Raw genomic sequence first — 16,683 nt, forward strand, 5'->3', positions numbered from 1 at the left:
ATCAGATGGATTCTTTATGTTCTGCTCTACCTTTCATGCTTGCTCTGGCCCAGCGCAAACAACTTGGCCCAAATTTTATCTACATTAGATCATAAGCCCAAACAGAATAACATTGTTCTCATGAGTGTAATTAATACAAATTGCCATAAAAATCACAGTAATTTCACATTGTTTCCACTGTATTTACAAAGTGGAAAGCATTAACTTACAATGCTCTTTTTTATTTGGAAATATATGCATAAATGTAAAGGAATTTCTTGGTGGCTGTACTGAGGAAAGGTTCATTTTGCAGCTGCAGTCTCAATTATGCCTGACATCCATAACTAAGTACTTCAGTTTCAAGGGGTTTTTCACTGGCAACATTACATTTCCATATAAAATGTGTGACATTCTGCCCTTTTATGGTTTTATGTGAACATTAACTTCACAAATTTACTTTCTCCCTCAACCCTTCTGTAACAATTTCTGCCAACAATTAAGAAACCACACTGACATTTATCTTGAAAAACTATTTGAAAAGAATGTTTATTCCTTTCCTCAGTGTTTTTCAGATCATGAATGCAACATGAATTAAGAGTATTTAAAAACGCATAATTAAACATGTGAAAGTTTTGTGGATTTTATGTATCTAAAGAAGTTACATTAATCTAAGTTCTCACAGAAAAAGGGAGTCTGGCCCTGCTCCCATTAGCAGGAGGACCAAGATACATAATATGCGAGGCCAAATAAGTACAGAAAAAAGCCTAATATAACTGTGACTGATTCAAAATCTGAAATGAAGGAGAAATCTTGTCGAGACAATTTTCCTTTTTGCAAGATATCCAGTGTTAAGGCTAAAATATAGCAATGGAAATGGTGTTTTAGACCCAGAGTTTATGACAGTATGTACCATGTAAGTGCTACGCAGTGTATTTAGAAATGCTGGGGGGGTTTTGTTTGGTTGGGTTTTTTTGTTTGGTTGGTTTTGGTTTTGTTTTTTCCCAACAAATCATTCTGATTCCTTGGAAGTGGTGCATCATTCAACAAAGTACATAGAATAGTACACAGCTGTAAAAGTACTCCACCTGAACCTTCTCAGATAACCACAAGATGCAGCCAAACGGCCCCTTGCTCTCAGCATATGGTTCTGGGGCTGGCTCTGGGTGCAAGGCACAAGAGCTGTTCTTGTCCTCATACTTCGTTCAAACTCCCCCCACTGTGACAACACAAAGCAAACTCACCCTTGTCCCACCTTGGTCCACACTTAACTCTCCTTCCTCTGCTGAAGGCATTGATATGCCATTTCAGCATGCCCCTAATAATAATCTTGTGAAAACCAAACCAAACCAAACAACAAAATCATCCCTCCCATGCTTCTCCCAAAACCTGTAAGAAAACAGGTGTCAGACTCTTACAACATATTATCAGACTAAAATCCTCTGCTTTCCTGTACAACAGCAATAGCAGAAGTCAAAGCTAGCAGAACTACTCAGTCATTACACCTTGTTTTGACAAACTGTCATAGAGATGACAATCCAGATTTATGACATCCTCAGAGAACACTCAGTCTAAACCAGGATCAGATGGCAACACCTCTTTCTCAATAAACATTTTAAAATGTTGTTGTGAAAAGCAGTGACTTTGTTCCAGGCTATTGTTGTTACCGATTTCAGTTCTGCTGGATGATACTTTTATTTAAATAAAAGGTTGTCAACTTTTTCACAAGAAAATAATTAATTGCCTACTAGGAACATGCAATAGTTGGACATTCTCTATAAAAAACAAGATCTAGCACTAGGGATCTAGTATTCACAGCCATTTTTCCTGAAGTTCTTAACAACAAAAGAAATACTTTTTTCAGGGTAACTGAACTGGAACCCTCTCAGACAGTGATGCTCTGGAAGGCTGGTGAATCTCTCCTGCCTGTGCAGGTGCCACACAGATCTGTCAGCTCAGTCCACTGAACTTCCACCCCTCTTTCCAAACACCCCATTCCCTCTTCAGCACCTTCAATGGTGAAGGAGAACTCTGAAATTATCCAGGTTCCTCTTCTTGGAACACATTTAAAAGGCTGTTCTGGGCAAGTATCTTTGCATCTCCTGAGCATTCACTTATATAATCTCTGTAAACTGAACACTCATTAAAGGTATTTTAAAATTTAGTTTACATATGTATTTAAATCTCATCAACACAGCAGACTGCAGTAACATCTTCATGCTAAGAACCACCATTTATATTTCTCTTACGCTTAGTCAAAATAATGAAGACATAAAAACACCAAATGGGCAGAATCTGATAGCAGGAACTTTGAGAAAGAAATCTAGTACAAATGTTTAATGATGAAAGTGATTATTCATTTGAACAGCTTATCCAAGAATGTGGTAGATTTTCTATCAACCAAAGCCACTAAATCAACAAATTTTTCCAGCAGATATGCTTTAATTCATCCAGAAGTTATGGAAACCAGCACAGGATTATTAAGCAGAGTTCTATCATCCCTGTCATGCAGAAAATCACTCAGTCAAAATGATACTTTCTTACATTTCAATTTCTATGACGCAGAGATTTTCAGTGGCACCACAGTCAGTTAAAGCTGAACTGAAGCAGAACCAGGACTGTGCTTCCTAAAAAGACACTGTCCCCCTCAGCATCAGGGATCAGACTGCTAAACTGTGGTTTTTAGGTCTTTAGGACTCCTCAGTGCCACCAAGTCTGTAAGCAGCAACAGCTGCAGAAAACCCTGCAAAAACAACGAAACGCAAAATATCGCACACAGACGTGATCACAGTGCTGCAAGCACCTGTAACCTCCAGGAGAAACTACTGCAATTCTCCCTGTGGGGGAAGCAAACCACACACACTGCATCCCCGAGTAGGGAGCCAAACACCACACGTGGCTGCCAGCCTGGAGCACTGTGCACCCATCAACTGGTGGCCTTGCCTGCTGGGCTGAGATCTCTGCCAGAACAACAGTTTGGGGAGCCTGACCTCATCACTTTCCCAAGGGACTGGCTCTCATTACCTGTGAAACTGCCTCTCTCTCCATTTGGTTGAAGGGGGCATGTTATAAAGGAAGGGTAGAAAGGAAATTCTTCCTCAAAGCTAGCTCCTCTGACCACTGTGCCCACAGGGAACAGCAAATCTACTGATGGCTGGCTTAGCCTCACCCCTCAACACCTGCAGAGGTCAGTGAACTGGAAGAGGTTTTGTGCATGTCAGAGCAATTCACTAATCCACTGTCCAAATTACTACAACCTCTCCATGTCTGGTCATGAGCACTAGCAGGGCACAGATCATGCAACGCTCCTCCAAGGCATCCCATTGCAACTCGTGTGTGGCTCTCCTGCAGACAACACTCAGCTCTTCCCCTCCATCCCTGCACCCAAGAGTTTTCTGGGTTAGATTGATGGTTTTCAGCAGAACACAATAAAGGCCCAGAATCACACAGTGTTGAGCAGTTAGTTACTTATTCACCAGTGCTGACCCCAAGCTGTGGGGCATGAAAGCCTTGGAAAGTAACACAATCTGTTTTCATGTTCACGACTTCATTCACTTCTGTCTGCCTCAATGCACACGGGAAAATAATAATGTGTTCAAATTTAACTATCCCTTGTATACCAAAATATATTCTTCCTGCCCTGTTAAACAAAGAATTGTACTGTACATTAATCCCAATGGAAAAAGGGAACAACCACAGCTGTGAGTATGACTAACAACTGAGCCAGACTGCTACACACAGCAAACAAATAATCTCAGGAAAATCTGTGAAGTTAGCTGTTTTTTCAGGCTACTAACTGTGTATCTGAAAGTAAAATCCTATTGATAAAAACCAGAAATTTATACTTACTGATACAAGAAATAAGATCATTAAATCTTTCCTTAGGAAAGACAGGATTTTCCAGCCCTCGGAAATAGAGCTTCAGTACTCCAGCAACTGAGTTAATGTCATGGTTACTTTGGTCATCTGCCAAAGGATTTTCACCTTAAAAAGTAAATAAAGTGAATGAAACACACATGCAGGAGCATTCTTGCATGGAACATTTTTAGAAGTGAGTGACATTTTGGGCGGGTTTTGTTTTTAGTATGTGGGAGGTGGCAATGCAAGCATTCAAGTAAGATAATAAACACTGATTTAGAAATCCCAGGCTATGATTAAACTAAAAAAAGGCAGCCTAAATAAAGCTTTCTTAAAATTACATAACCTAGTGATCTCTTAGGTCCTGAACTTCCAGCTAGGTATTTATGGCCATGTTGTGATTTACAGTTAGTAAAATAAAAAAACCCAAACACTCTTAATTGAATAGAGCTTTGCAGACTTTTCTTTGGAGCCCTACATAAAACAAATGGAGTTAGACCACTCATTGAATTGAATATGTGTCTTCATTCTAAAAAGTTAAAATATCAGGAATATGTGCAACCACTTTGTTGAAAATCTAACTGCAACCTCAACCATGACTGCACTGTTTTATTTATGTAATTTTAAATTACACAAATAATCTTTAGTTTGAAACATTTTAAAATGTATGGATCTTCAAGGATAATGCTACCTAGGAGGAGGAGTTAAGAATAAGCAGATTTAAAAGCTGCAGAGTGGAGGAATGTGGCTTCACTTAGCAAGTGAAAACAGCTGCTTTATGTATCTCGTCAAATAAAAGATCAGGTTTAAAAAGATATATATAACTAATATTGGGAAGCAAAATACTGTGCATATTTTTATGCTTTTAGTCACAAAACTTATTGCTTCAAGGGTTTTGTCATTTGCACATAATCTGCAGAAATTTTAATTTCCCCTAGAAATTAAAACAACCCAGCTTTTAACACTCAAGAAAAAAAGAATGTAAGATTTACAAAGATTGTAACAATATTGCTTCAACACACTTGGTGGATGGCTGGATCCTCTTTTCCCTAGCACAGCAATCCAAGGCTGGGTGTTGCAAGCCACTGATATTGAACAAGCTATCTGTACTTCCTGGCATTTTTCAAGTAATTCCTCCTCTGGGGGGCTGAAGTTTCCTTTGGGAATGAAAAATGGAATGACCCTTTTTTTAACTCCCTATTTTCCCAGATCATGATGCAACTTTGGCAGAGGGGCCAGAAAGTTAAGCACTTGTATTCCAGAAGATCAAGCAACAGGACTTTCAAATTTCATTAAGTAGTCTCTTGAATCAAATTAAACTCATAACCTTTCTTTTGTGAGGATCTTTAAAATAAAACATAAAAACAACTATTATTTGCAGTTTACCATTAACAAAAAACCTAATGTTTACAGTTGATTGTAGAGCCCTATGTCTTGTCTAAACAAAATGAGAAAAACCCACAGGCTCCTAGGACATAATGGGGGGATAACATGCACGTCATCATTGTACTTCATGTTTAAGCATGTAATGGAGGAAAGTTTTAGGTGCAGCACACAGAGAAAATTATTAGAATTTAAAAGATTTTTAAATGTCAGATATTAAAGTGCTCAAATAAATGAAAATCCAATTACCTCTCTCAAATGAATTTTTAATATCATTGACTTCCACCTGGGAACCAGACACTCTAAAAATCCCCTGATGCTGAAGACCTGCAGAAAAAATGGGAGACAGTGTTGAAAGATTACTTTATTTTTTAAGATACTTAAAATGTGTATTTTAAAAACAAAGGTCTGGTGCTAAATGACTTATGTCAGAGATACACAAAAAAGGACAATAATGAAATAGTTTTTTTCAGAGCTTACCATACAGATTTATAAATCTGATACAGCTTTCCACAATAAGAGGAATGACTTGCCCTGAATCCTGCAAAAACAAGAGCAGTATGAGTGAGCTGCAGATCAGAAAGAGGAAACCTCCCTGCTATGGCCTCAGTGTGAAAATGCACTTGGGTCAATCTAGATGGACATACAGTGCTGGCAAAAAAACACCTAAGAAAAAATACCACTTTTAACAGAGGTCTCTTCCCATTTAGGGAGAGAGGAAAAGGAACAGGTAAAGCAAAGGATTATGGTTCTTAAAATAATTTCTTCAGGAAATTCAGTTCTCTCCCTCTGTCACCATATCTGGCTAACACTGTATGTGACATCTAAGCTCATGCATGCATTTTAGATTTTTGAAGCAAAATTAGTTAAAGCAGTAAATTTGCCTTTTAAAAAGATTATAATTAAGAATAATAATAATTAATTATGAAGATGATTCCTCTATATCTATTTAACTGACCGTTCTTTTCCTGGTGAAGAAAACCCTACATGGATCTAATTACACAGGACCTAATTCCTCAGTGTGGGGTTTTCTTTTTGCAAGAAAAAGTTTATCACAAAGAATTTACAAGGCTTTTCTGGATTTGCTGGACTATGAGAAGCATTCTTGGAGCAGAGCCACTAAATGACATTGCATGGGGTACCATGATGTGCCTCCTGACTGAAGCACTGCTATGGGCTCTGCTGGTCTGTGTGCCCTGCCATGGGGCAGTGATGGGCTGGCATGTTGTTTCTGGCTGCTCTAAATGGCTGGCAAGCCCTGGGTGCTGAACTGCAGCTCAGCTGCTTTGTCCCTATGCACAAGGTTACTGGCAAAGGGAGGTCACAGCTCTGTCTCCCCACCTGCAGAGCTCAGGAATCACAGCTCCTCATCTCAGCAATGACACAGTAGTAGGTCTGTAGCTACATTTTCAGCTCCACAAATTGTTTTAAAAAGAGATAAATGGCATTTGTGATGGGAGGTGGAGAAGATGACTATACAATAATTATATTAGTGAGTTACTTGTCTTTTTCTTTTAAACTGCTTATTTTCCAAAATAACCATTGGAAACTTTTTGTTTTGGCACTTCAAAAAATTGATATTTTAATCCAAGTGACCAGAAGTTGTCAAATACAGATTAAAGATATAAATGATATGATTAAAAATTATTTGGAAAAGTTGGTGCTTATGCTGCAGAAATTACTGTTTCATAAATAATCTTTGAATTTCTTGTCTTGGAAGCCGTAATTTTTATTTCCAAATGAATTTCCAATATGTAAGTGCTCAGAGAACGGACTAATTCATTTGGAAGTTTAGGATAAAATCAGTCCGAATTATAAAATCATTAATTCAAAAGCACCTTGTAACTCAGAATACACATTTCCTCTTACAAATTAGTACTTCGCTTTCATGCTAAACTACACTAATGGGAAGTTTATGAATTCAGCTCAAGTAGAAAAACAACTAAAAAAGTTTGAAAAATAACACACAGTAAAGCAATTGCACCTCCTGAGGTAACCTAACCCCTTAATCTTATGTGTACACTCTGCACTGTTTTAGTGGGGCTTACATGGTCAGTCTTATCACTGACTATGCTATTTAAATTGTGGCTTGTCTCTTAATTTGAAACCCAGCAAAGACTGGCTAGCCAAAAACTAGTAATGGCTGGATTAGCATTTCCTCTTTGACTTGTGTCATGATTCAGTAAGAGCTAAATAAAAACCCCTTGGATCAGGTCAGTTATTAAGCCCAGGAACACCATAATCTTCACCAACACTGAGCAGCCTGGCTCTCCAGAAAAGCAAAGTATTAGCAAAAATGCACAACCTGCACCCACATCTCTTGTTAGTAGTTCATGGTTCATGCAAAGAATGTAAAGCCTAGGAAAAGATAGTGTTTGCAGTAAGAAATTACAAAAAAAACCCAAAAAACCAAGGCCCAAATTCCTTTCATACCTGTTTTTGGAGAATCTGTTTAGAGCCACACAAAACTTTGTACTTAAGTAATACCCTGAAATAATCTAAACTAACAGCTTTGCCTTTTGGATCTAATCAAAGAAAAATAATTTGAAGTAACAATCTGCGCTGGTGAGTGTCAGGAACAGTGACCCTACAGCTACTGTGAATTTAATCTGATGTGTGAATTCAGAGAATGGATATTTGTGACTAGTTATAATTTCTTATGATGTGAAACTCAAACACAAAACAGTTTGGCCTAACACAGTATTTCACTAGCTGTGCCTGTCAAAATGACTCATCCCCACCAGGAATGACACGGTCTTTGGGCAGGGAGGCTGTCCCACATTGGCAAATCTGACAGAAGGCTACCAGCTTTTCTGACCTTTCCTTTTCAAAGACTAATTATGTAGGACTCCCCACTTGCAAGTAAGCCCTGTCAGCCACACTGCCATGTTCCCTTGTGAGGGAAAATGATGGGGTACCATTTCTCCTGATTTGCTTTGTCCTTCTCTAGTCATGGGGCTTTCACGGTGAGAATTTCTGCTTCCTTGCTCTCTTTCACTCTTAAGCAAGAAACTGCTCATGATACTCATCTATTTCTCTTGTGATGATTTCTCAAGGTCTTTGCATTTCATGGCACCTCCTGTGTAACAGTAACAATGAAAATAATAATAATTTCCCCTTTAGTTGTACTGAGGATGACTGAAAGCTTGATTCAGACAGCTAAATCAATACAGTGCCACTGAGTACAGAATTTGTTCAGCAAAATGTCTGCCACTAGCTACACTGAACAAGAAAAAAAAGTCCCTGTAATATTCAAACTCAATTCACAGAGCTTGCAGTCAAGAATTTCATTCAGTGCATTTATAAATGTATTTTTACAATTTTTAAAAGATTTCTTTTCTGTAGCTGTGTCAGCTAGTGTCCAAAGGCACAAACTGTGATGTGGGCGAGTCCTTGAAAATGAGTAAGGGAATATCCATCATTTAAGACTACAATCCCTCCAGAGTTCTGCTCTGGTTTAGTTTTGCCTGCTATATTTGTACACTCATTTCTTAATGCAAACTTCTCCCTCCAGGTCTCTGAAAGAACTCATTTTGAGCCAGGCAGGAATGCAACCCGAGAGCGAGGCAGAGCTGTTCTCTTGCCACCAGAACGATACCTGATGTCTCGTGTGAGAGTTCCTTCGGCCTCGGCTAGAAGCATTATTAGAAATAAAAGTATGAGAAAGAAGAAGATAGTAAATACAGCAAAGATACAAGATCCAGAATAGTGTTGATCACAATTTCACACAATATAATAAATTCCTAAAGTCATAGGAAATCAAAATCTGGATATCAAACCCAGGGAAATGCTGCTTCTCCACAGACTTTGAACACTGGCTGTTATGACAATAGCAAGCAGGTAATTGTGGTAAGTTGTGGGATGCACCACTACATCCTACCTACTACATGGAGCAAAGTTTCCTACTGAAAGCAGGTTGACAATACTATTCCTACTTGATTAACACAACTGTAGGGAGGCTAATGTGAGAAACGACTCCCCCTCTCTCCCTTTGACTTCAGGAAGTATTATATTGATCAACTGGGAAAGAAGAGCCCCAGGACAGACTTAAACATAATGATCTGCCTCAGCTTTGGTGAGCTGGTGACCATTATAGTAAGAAGTGTTGAGATCAGCCACGGGGGTGGCTGGTGCCAGTACCTTGATGAAGGACTCCAAATCACCATTAAACAACTTAGCACTATACTGTGATCGGGGTCTGGGCTTCCTGTGTTTCTGGGGCTTAGGGGGAAGATTTGGAGGCCTAAGGGAAGGGAATATGATTACTGAGCAAGTTAGAATTAAGTCACACAATAAAATGAAATGTCTGTAAGCTCATGGCAAAACAACAGAACATTGTAAAGGGAGCAATAAACACAATACTTATCAAATAAAGACTTTCCATCAAATTTAAGTGTCCCACATTAAAGAGAGGAGAACTCCCCCATTAAAAATTACTTATGGTTAAATAATGACATTCTTTATGAATCCCTGTTTTGCAGTTTTACCATATAAATTTATTCCAAACACTGCGCAATTGGAATGGCTTTTGTTTGTCATGGTCATGCATAAAATGTGCAGCACCACTAGAATTCATCCTGCCAGCCATGGCAGAACACAGACCACTCAAAGCACCTCTTATCAAGCAGAAAAGTTGCTTCATGCTGGAGAAAATCCAAATGCAAATTAAAGCTGCTCAGCACACTCCTAAGATGCTTCAAAACCAAACTGTCTGCATTTTTAACTAGAGCCAAGAAGGTGAAAGAGCTTTAGCTTTGCACATCCAACCAATCAACAACTTCACACATGAAAAGAAACACCTTGCTAATTGGCTAATGGAATTAAAAGGATATCAACCTGAACAAATAAATAAAACCAGAATAACACATAAAGAAGTAAAGGAAGAACACACAAAACTTTGGTCTGCAAAATTTATCTAGTGTGTTACACAAGGTGACTAATACTGAAAGAGATTACAGGAAATAAATACTGTTCTCTAGATCACAAAAAACTTTGTGAATGTCATGCCAACAGTTAAACGCCAACAGCTTCCTTAGTACCCATGCACCAGCAGTTTCTACAGGTTTTTTGGACTTAGCAAAAAATCAAATGTTTTTGGGGGATCAGTGAGAAACAATAAGGCATAGAGCATTCAGCAGTGAGACTTCAGTTTGTTTGAATACTGTCAGCTATTTTAAACTCATCTTTAAAGACATCTTCTTCCCTTCTACAATTTAACTTTGATCTCAAAGAACTTTTCTGTTTGCATGTTCAACAGTCCAGAAACATAACTGAACCCTGGGGCAACAGGCAGGACCCAGCCAAAGCCCAGGAGCTGGTGTGAGGAACACATGCGCAGGCCCTGCTCCTCAGAGTATTTTTCTCTAGGTGACCAGCTGTAACAAGATATGAGGTAAGATGGCTTCACTGCTCCCCCACTTTGCTAAGGTAAAATCACTGACTGAATCCATCATCTCCTTTCAGTTATTTACACAGCAGGGAACTTAGGATGATGTGAGCCTGATGAGTCGCCTGCATTGGAGTCAAGAAAGGAGGTTTTTCTCATTAGACATAAACTTGTTGATTTCCATGCATTCCTGGAATAGTAGCACCTGGAGGCAGAGTTAAAGGTACAATTGTCAGAATTAATGGCAGCAATTGGGAAGAATGCTCTGATTTGTAACCACTTTTCAACTGAGGTCATGTAAGCAAAGAAATTTAGTAAGTCCAACTTCACAGAGCTAATAAAGAACATGGAGTGGTGGGAGAAAATCCAGCATAAAGTCTGTAGAGATGTCCTGGGAGCATCAGGACCAGGGAATACGGTTCTTGAAGGCATTGGACAAAGACGTATTGCATGGGAAGGGAAGGGAAGAGTGGGACCAAGCAAGCTGGGCTGGATGTTCCTGCTGTAGCAGGGCACACTGCCTGTAGCAGTGATACATACAAGTGGCAGCTGCAAATTCAAGCAGTTGCCATTGCCCCCTCCTAGCCTCTGGGGCCTGCAGAGCTTATTCAGGTTTATATCTGGAGGCAACTTCAAAGCTGTGGCATTACACAACTGAAAAAGTACATGCAGCACAAAGCTGGGAGATCTAACACTGAATCCCTTCTCATCTGTGGATATATAGACCCATTTCAGTATGGAATACATGGATGCAGGGGGAGGCAGGTATTTGTGTTGAGAGCTGGGTTATCAAAGACACAGTCCATTGCCCAAATTGACTTTCCTACCAGCTTCTTTTAAACTGTGTATCCGGACCAATTGAATCACAAACCATGAAAGGCAAGGTATCTCTGACAACTGAAAAATATTTATTTTTGAGCCTTTAAGTCCTCCCTGCAACTTCCAAATTTGAGGTGTGATTCACAAATATTTTTGAGGATCTCCCAGCTTGTCCTACCCTTGGCACTGGCCAAAGCAGCTCACAAAAATGAGGAAGATGAATGGTCTGATCCTTTATTCATTAGCATGCTGAAACAGAAATGCTGGATGTTAAAACGCACAGAGTCTGTACATAATTTATGTAACAACAGCAACAAGCCTTATGAAGTTGTTCTAAAATTTGTAAATGCTAAGATTTTACCTATTTTTTAACTCTAAACCAAGTCAGATAAAAATATCTTACCTTGTTGTCATGTATTCAGCTCTGTGACCTAGAAAGTTCAATAAACAGGAAACAAATGATTTGTAGGTTTTAGGTTGAAATTTTTGTATCTAAATGATACCTAGCAAATTATTTTTAGCTCTAACTTTCATACTACCAGCAAAAGATATACAACTATACAACAAATAGGGCACTGTAGTAACCTACTATCTCCACAGTTCCATTTAAAATACAAACACAACCCATGTTATGGAACAACTTTTAAGAAGCCTACCCAAAGATTTAGAGTCACTTGATACTGTAAATAATTTCAAAAATTCCAAACAATGTCTATTGTTGGTGCTCATATGTTTCAGTGGCTGAATCAGTATGGAAATAGAGCTGTGCCAAGATTAGATTACATCTCCCCCTGTGCCTTATGCCTAAACCCGTTCAGTGCTGAAAATGCAGGGCTCTAGAGTAGTTAATAAAAGACTGCCTACTCTCTTTTCTCTGCGTATTACAGGGAAAAAGCACAACACTATCACTGAGAAACACGGCAAAGAACTGCAGGGAACTGTAAAGAAGCAAATATCATATTCCAGAAAGGCTCCTTGGCAGATCAACAGACCAGTAAATCAGGCATGACTGACTCATCATAATGAAAAGCAAAATAATGAAACAGGACAAAGATCATGGTATGGTAAGTTCCAATGAGCCCAGCATTGCCAAAGGGAGATGGTGCCCTATTAATTTAGTAAAAATCTTTGAAAATGTCAGTAAAATACTGGATAATGAAGAATCAGTTCAATTAATTTACTTAAGCTTTCAAAGGCCACTGATAACTTTCTTCACAGGAGGTGACGAAGGAAACTAAACAGCCATGGATAGAGTGGCAAAATATTCTCACTGATCAAAAACCAGCAAAGAAAAGGGAAACCCAGCAGACTTCTAATGGTCTTTTTTCATCATAGAAAAAAATGTAGCAGCCATCTACTCAGACCTTCCCATTAGGACTATTTATTCAATCCAGAAGGCATTTATTAATATCTTGAGAGATCACAGCAGCTAAGGAAGCAGAGCACTGTGCAGATAACTGAAATACTTTTGTATCAAATCATGACTAAACTGTGAAGGCCTTTAAAGGAGTTAAGTGACACACACTGCAAACGAAATTCACTATTAACACGTTCAAGTAAGGTATTAGTGAAGAATTAAACACCTATGCCAGTGAACAGATCTATGGATATGATCTCTGAAAATCACTCTGAGCTTCACTTGGGCTGGGTCCAAGTACATGTCCCAGTTTGAAAGTGACACCAAAACAGCTTTTCAGACTCCAGGAAGAATGAATAACACTGATATGAAAACATACTGTTACGTGCCAGTGTCAGATGCATGCAAAGTACTACACAGTACTGAAGATCCTAGTCTGAAAATATATTTTGCAATACTAGAAGAGTGTGCAGCACAAAGAAAAAGCTCTGGGAACAATCTCTGATAGTAAGATACGTGAATCTAGCTGGCATCTACTTTAGCTAGGTGAAAAAGAGAGATCAAAGAAGAATATGAAAAATAACCTATGACAGAAAAAGAGTAAGCCAGGGACTTCTCCGTACTCAGGTTACTACGGGAAATTCTCTGAGACTAAGAATTCCAATAATAAATGTTAGTAAAACAGAGGATGTTACAAATGCTGTGCCTGGGGGGTTTTAAGCACATCTTTGTTTCGGGCAAAAGGTGTCTGGGCCTTAGGGGATTTTTTTCCACAACTCCTTGTTTTCTTTCCTGCATTTCCCTTTGCTTTGTTGATTTCTTCTTTCAATAGATGAGCCTTTGGATCAGAACTAATCTGACGATCAGTGTGCTTCCTATGTTTAGTATCAATTTCATTTGAGTATTTTTTATTTACTTTCCAAGTTTGTAGAAGCAGATTCAGCACAGAGCACTTCATCTATCTTCCCTGTGCAGATCATGAATATGTATCTGCTGTGTTCATAAACAGCAAGACTGTAGTAGGCAGGTGATGAACCAGAATAGAAGCCAAATGCTGTTAACATTGTGGGCAGCAGATGGAACCTGGATCTATTCAGCCTAAATCCTTACACTGTATAGTTTTGAATGAAAGCAAGAAAGGGTGCCAAAGGAAAACTTGCAGCTGAGACAATCCTCTCCTTCTCCCCACTTTATTTAACACAGCACACTGTGTTATTTGTCCGCAGTCTTGCTGATATTGAAGTTTCCAGAAAAGGCAGTTTGAGGGGAGCAGGGGAGCAGTTCATGTCCTACAAATTCATTTCTATATTAGCTACAGCAACAACATTCATAATACCACTGTAATTCGATCCTTTCAATCCTCCCCATTCAAGAAACTTCCAGAATCCAGGTCCTCCATCCAAGACATGGCCATTTTAATGCAGGTCATGCCTCAACTGAAGGGGGTACTAGAATTTCTTAACCTGTAAAAATGATGGCTCCAAATATCAGCTTTGAATGTAAATGTGTATGTTTGAGGTACCATTTGTATGTGCCATGCTATGGTGTTGGGACAAGTATGTGCAAAACCACTGTGGGCAACACAGATTAACGACATGGGGGTTACGTATGGCGTGTAGAAGAGAACTCTTCAAACAGAATAGTCCAAGCAAGCCTCAGCATGGCAGAATGGCCCAGAGCCTAATGGCAATTTATCACTTGGGTCACCCTGCTGAGAAGTTTTTCTTTAGGTTTCCTTTCAAACAATTCTTTCCTTCCTTTTTTCCAACACCGTCTATGCAGCAGATTCTGTTGCCTTTTATCTCCCTCCCTTTCACTGTATTTTTCCAACGATATTTTCAATGAGCTTCCAGAAGAAAAATGTCCTCTTTTTTGACCAAAGTCAGCTGCACAATGTTTTGTGTGAATAAACTGTTCACACACACATTCAAAATAAAAATCTATCAAATGAAAACTTCCACGAGAAAGAAGGTAACATAGGTAGCTGTCTAAAAACAGCTACCATCTTCTACAGATCAGTTTTGAAAGAAAATGCTGCTTATATCCTACCCCCAAGCTCAGTCACTCCCTGGACAGAGGCACTGTTTGGGTTATAGCCACTGAACTGCTAATAGCTGTTCAGGCACCTCCACATGGTTTGAGGTTCTGGGGTTTTGTATTAAAAGCAAAAAGAGATGTGATTAACTACAGATACTTGGCAGTAAAAAGAAAATAAGATGATACATCTTTTAGAGTAATTATTTTAGCAAACAGGTTTGCTTTCTTGAGTCTAAACTTTAAATCACAGTCTTCAACTTCCAGAAGAAGATTTTTATTCTTTGTGACGTAATCTCACTTCCTCTCAAGTCTGTTCCACTCTATGTGTCTAGTCCTCAAGATTTGTACTGCAATTCCCCTTTTCCCTTCACTGCATGAGGAAGTGTCTGTTGGGAGGGCTGGTAAAAGGCTGGAGTTGTGTATAGTGTGTGATTCATTAAAAACCTCAAGTCAACAGAAATGGTTAGGGTGTAGAAATACTACATTTGTCACAGCTCTTAAATAAACCTGCACTGACTGTGTCACTCTCCTTGCAGGCAGGAGATTTTTCATTCAGTAGTTCTGTTGCCAAATACAGTAATTTGTCTAAACATCTGTGCAGTGGAAATAAGTATGTGTTGAGGAAATAAAACTGTGTATACTCTTACCACTGGCACCAAAACTGTGATTGGTAAAAATCAAATCTATGTTTACTGGACAATTAAGCTTTAAGTTTTGTATTTTTTTCCTGAGTATCTTCGGCATTTCAGTAGGTTCACTGTATAGTTTGGAATCACTTTTCAGTTTATTGCGTGATATTTACCTTCTCCAAGTGTCCTCTGCAGCAAGTCATGTTTTGCTTGAAGTTTTGTGATGAGATTGCTACCTTCCAGATATTCTCTGAATTTCTGTAGAAATGCAGATGAATCTATTACTATGCATGGCACATAAATCCCAGGAACTTCTGGGTAATGATTGCTTCAGGTGTTTGGTCTGCATCACATGAATGAGGAAGCAACCAACATACCATGAAATAGAACTGCTCTGTTTCCTGCTGGTTAGCTCTTCTTTTTGCAATGCTAGGCTTACTCAGGTATGTCTCAGAGACTGTTGACTTCACAGACTCTGTTGAGCGACTGTGCTGGAAACACTCTGACACATCATAATCTTCAATGGTGACCATATCTTGTATTGTCTGCAGGGTAGCCTCTGTTGTTTTCTTTACCTGGTATTAAAAAGCACAGTTTGCCAAATGCCAGATAAATATATAAAGGAACAGCTTAACAGGGAAGCTCATTACTCACAGTATTTCTCTGGCACACTCCCCCAAACAAACTGGTGTGTAAATGTGAAAAGTCAGGTGTGCTATAACAGATATCTATGTAACAGATATCCTGTCTCATTCTCTGCTTTATCATGGTCTAACCCACAAACACAGATGTACCCTTGTGTTGACCCCTGTACTGTGCAGTGCTGTGATGAGGGCCACAGCGATGTTCAGACTGCAGAAGTGGAATACATTGTTGACAGAGAGGGCTTGAGAAAGAAAAATTTCTTGTTTGTTCTCAGCCCAGACTCCCAGTCCTCCTATGACCTATGGAGCACCACTGCTCATAGTGGAAACCCGGGCATGGATGCTGTGGACAAGGGATGCAGTTTCCATAGTGCAATAAAGTAACTGGTAAGGTTCACAAGGATGTGATTACTTCCCAGTTTTGCTTCAGATGGAGTCTCTAGTAGGGTCAACCAAATCATGAACATGTCTACACACACCTCCAATGTAGTCAAATATCCCTCCCACGCCTGTCAAACATGGTTTTTCCTGCTATGCTCTTGTACTTCATTTCACTGAAAGAAATTATCTTTCTATCTTTGTTACCTTGAGAGA

At 39.1% G+C, this 16,683-nt stretch overlaps 1 protein-coding gene across 2 annotated transcripts in view; it reads right to left on the reverse strand.

The window, feature by feature from the left end:
- The window catches only part of SRGAP1 (SLIT-ROBO Rho GTPase activating protein 1), a 138,047-nt gene that overhangs the window by 24,460 nt on the left and 96,904 nt on the right, over window positions 1–16,683 (reverse strand). Inside the window, exons 9-15 of one of the 2 annotated variants that reach the window (XM_005480557.3) lie at window positions 15,823–16,020; window positions 15,619–15,703; window positions 11,826–11,853; window positions 9,358–9,460; window positions 5,698–5,758; window positions 5,467–5,544; window positions 3,826–3,960 (exon numbers count right to left, since the gene is read on the reverse strand). In XM_005480557.3, coding sequence (XP_005480614.1) covers window positions 3,826–3,960; window positions 5,467–5,544; window positions 5,698–5,758; window positions 9,358–9,460; window positions 11,826–11,853; window positions 15,619–15,703; window positions 15,823–16,020 — 688 coding nt within the window. Of the gene's footprint in view, window positions 1–3,825; window positions 3,961–5,466; window positions 5,545–5,697; window positions 5,759–8,815; window positions 8,850–9,357; window positions 9,461–11,825; window positions 11,854–15,618; window positions 15,704–15,822; window positions 16,021–16,683 lie in introns of both variants that reach the window. The other variant, XM_005480559.3, reaches the window with a different exon arrangement.

The sequence above is a fragment of the Zonotrichia albicollis genome, chromosome 4 (genome assembly GCF_047830755.1).
Source record: "Zonotrichia albicollis isolate bZonAlb1 chromosome 4, bZonAlb1.hap1, whole genome shotgun sequence".
In the NCBI taxonomy this organism is placed as follows: Eukaryota; Metazoa; Chordata; class Aves; order Passeriformes; family Passerellidae; genus Zonotrichia; species Zonotrichia albicollis.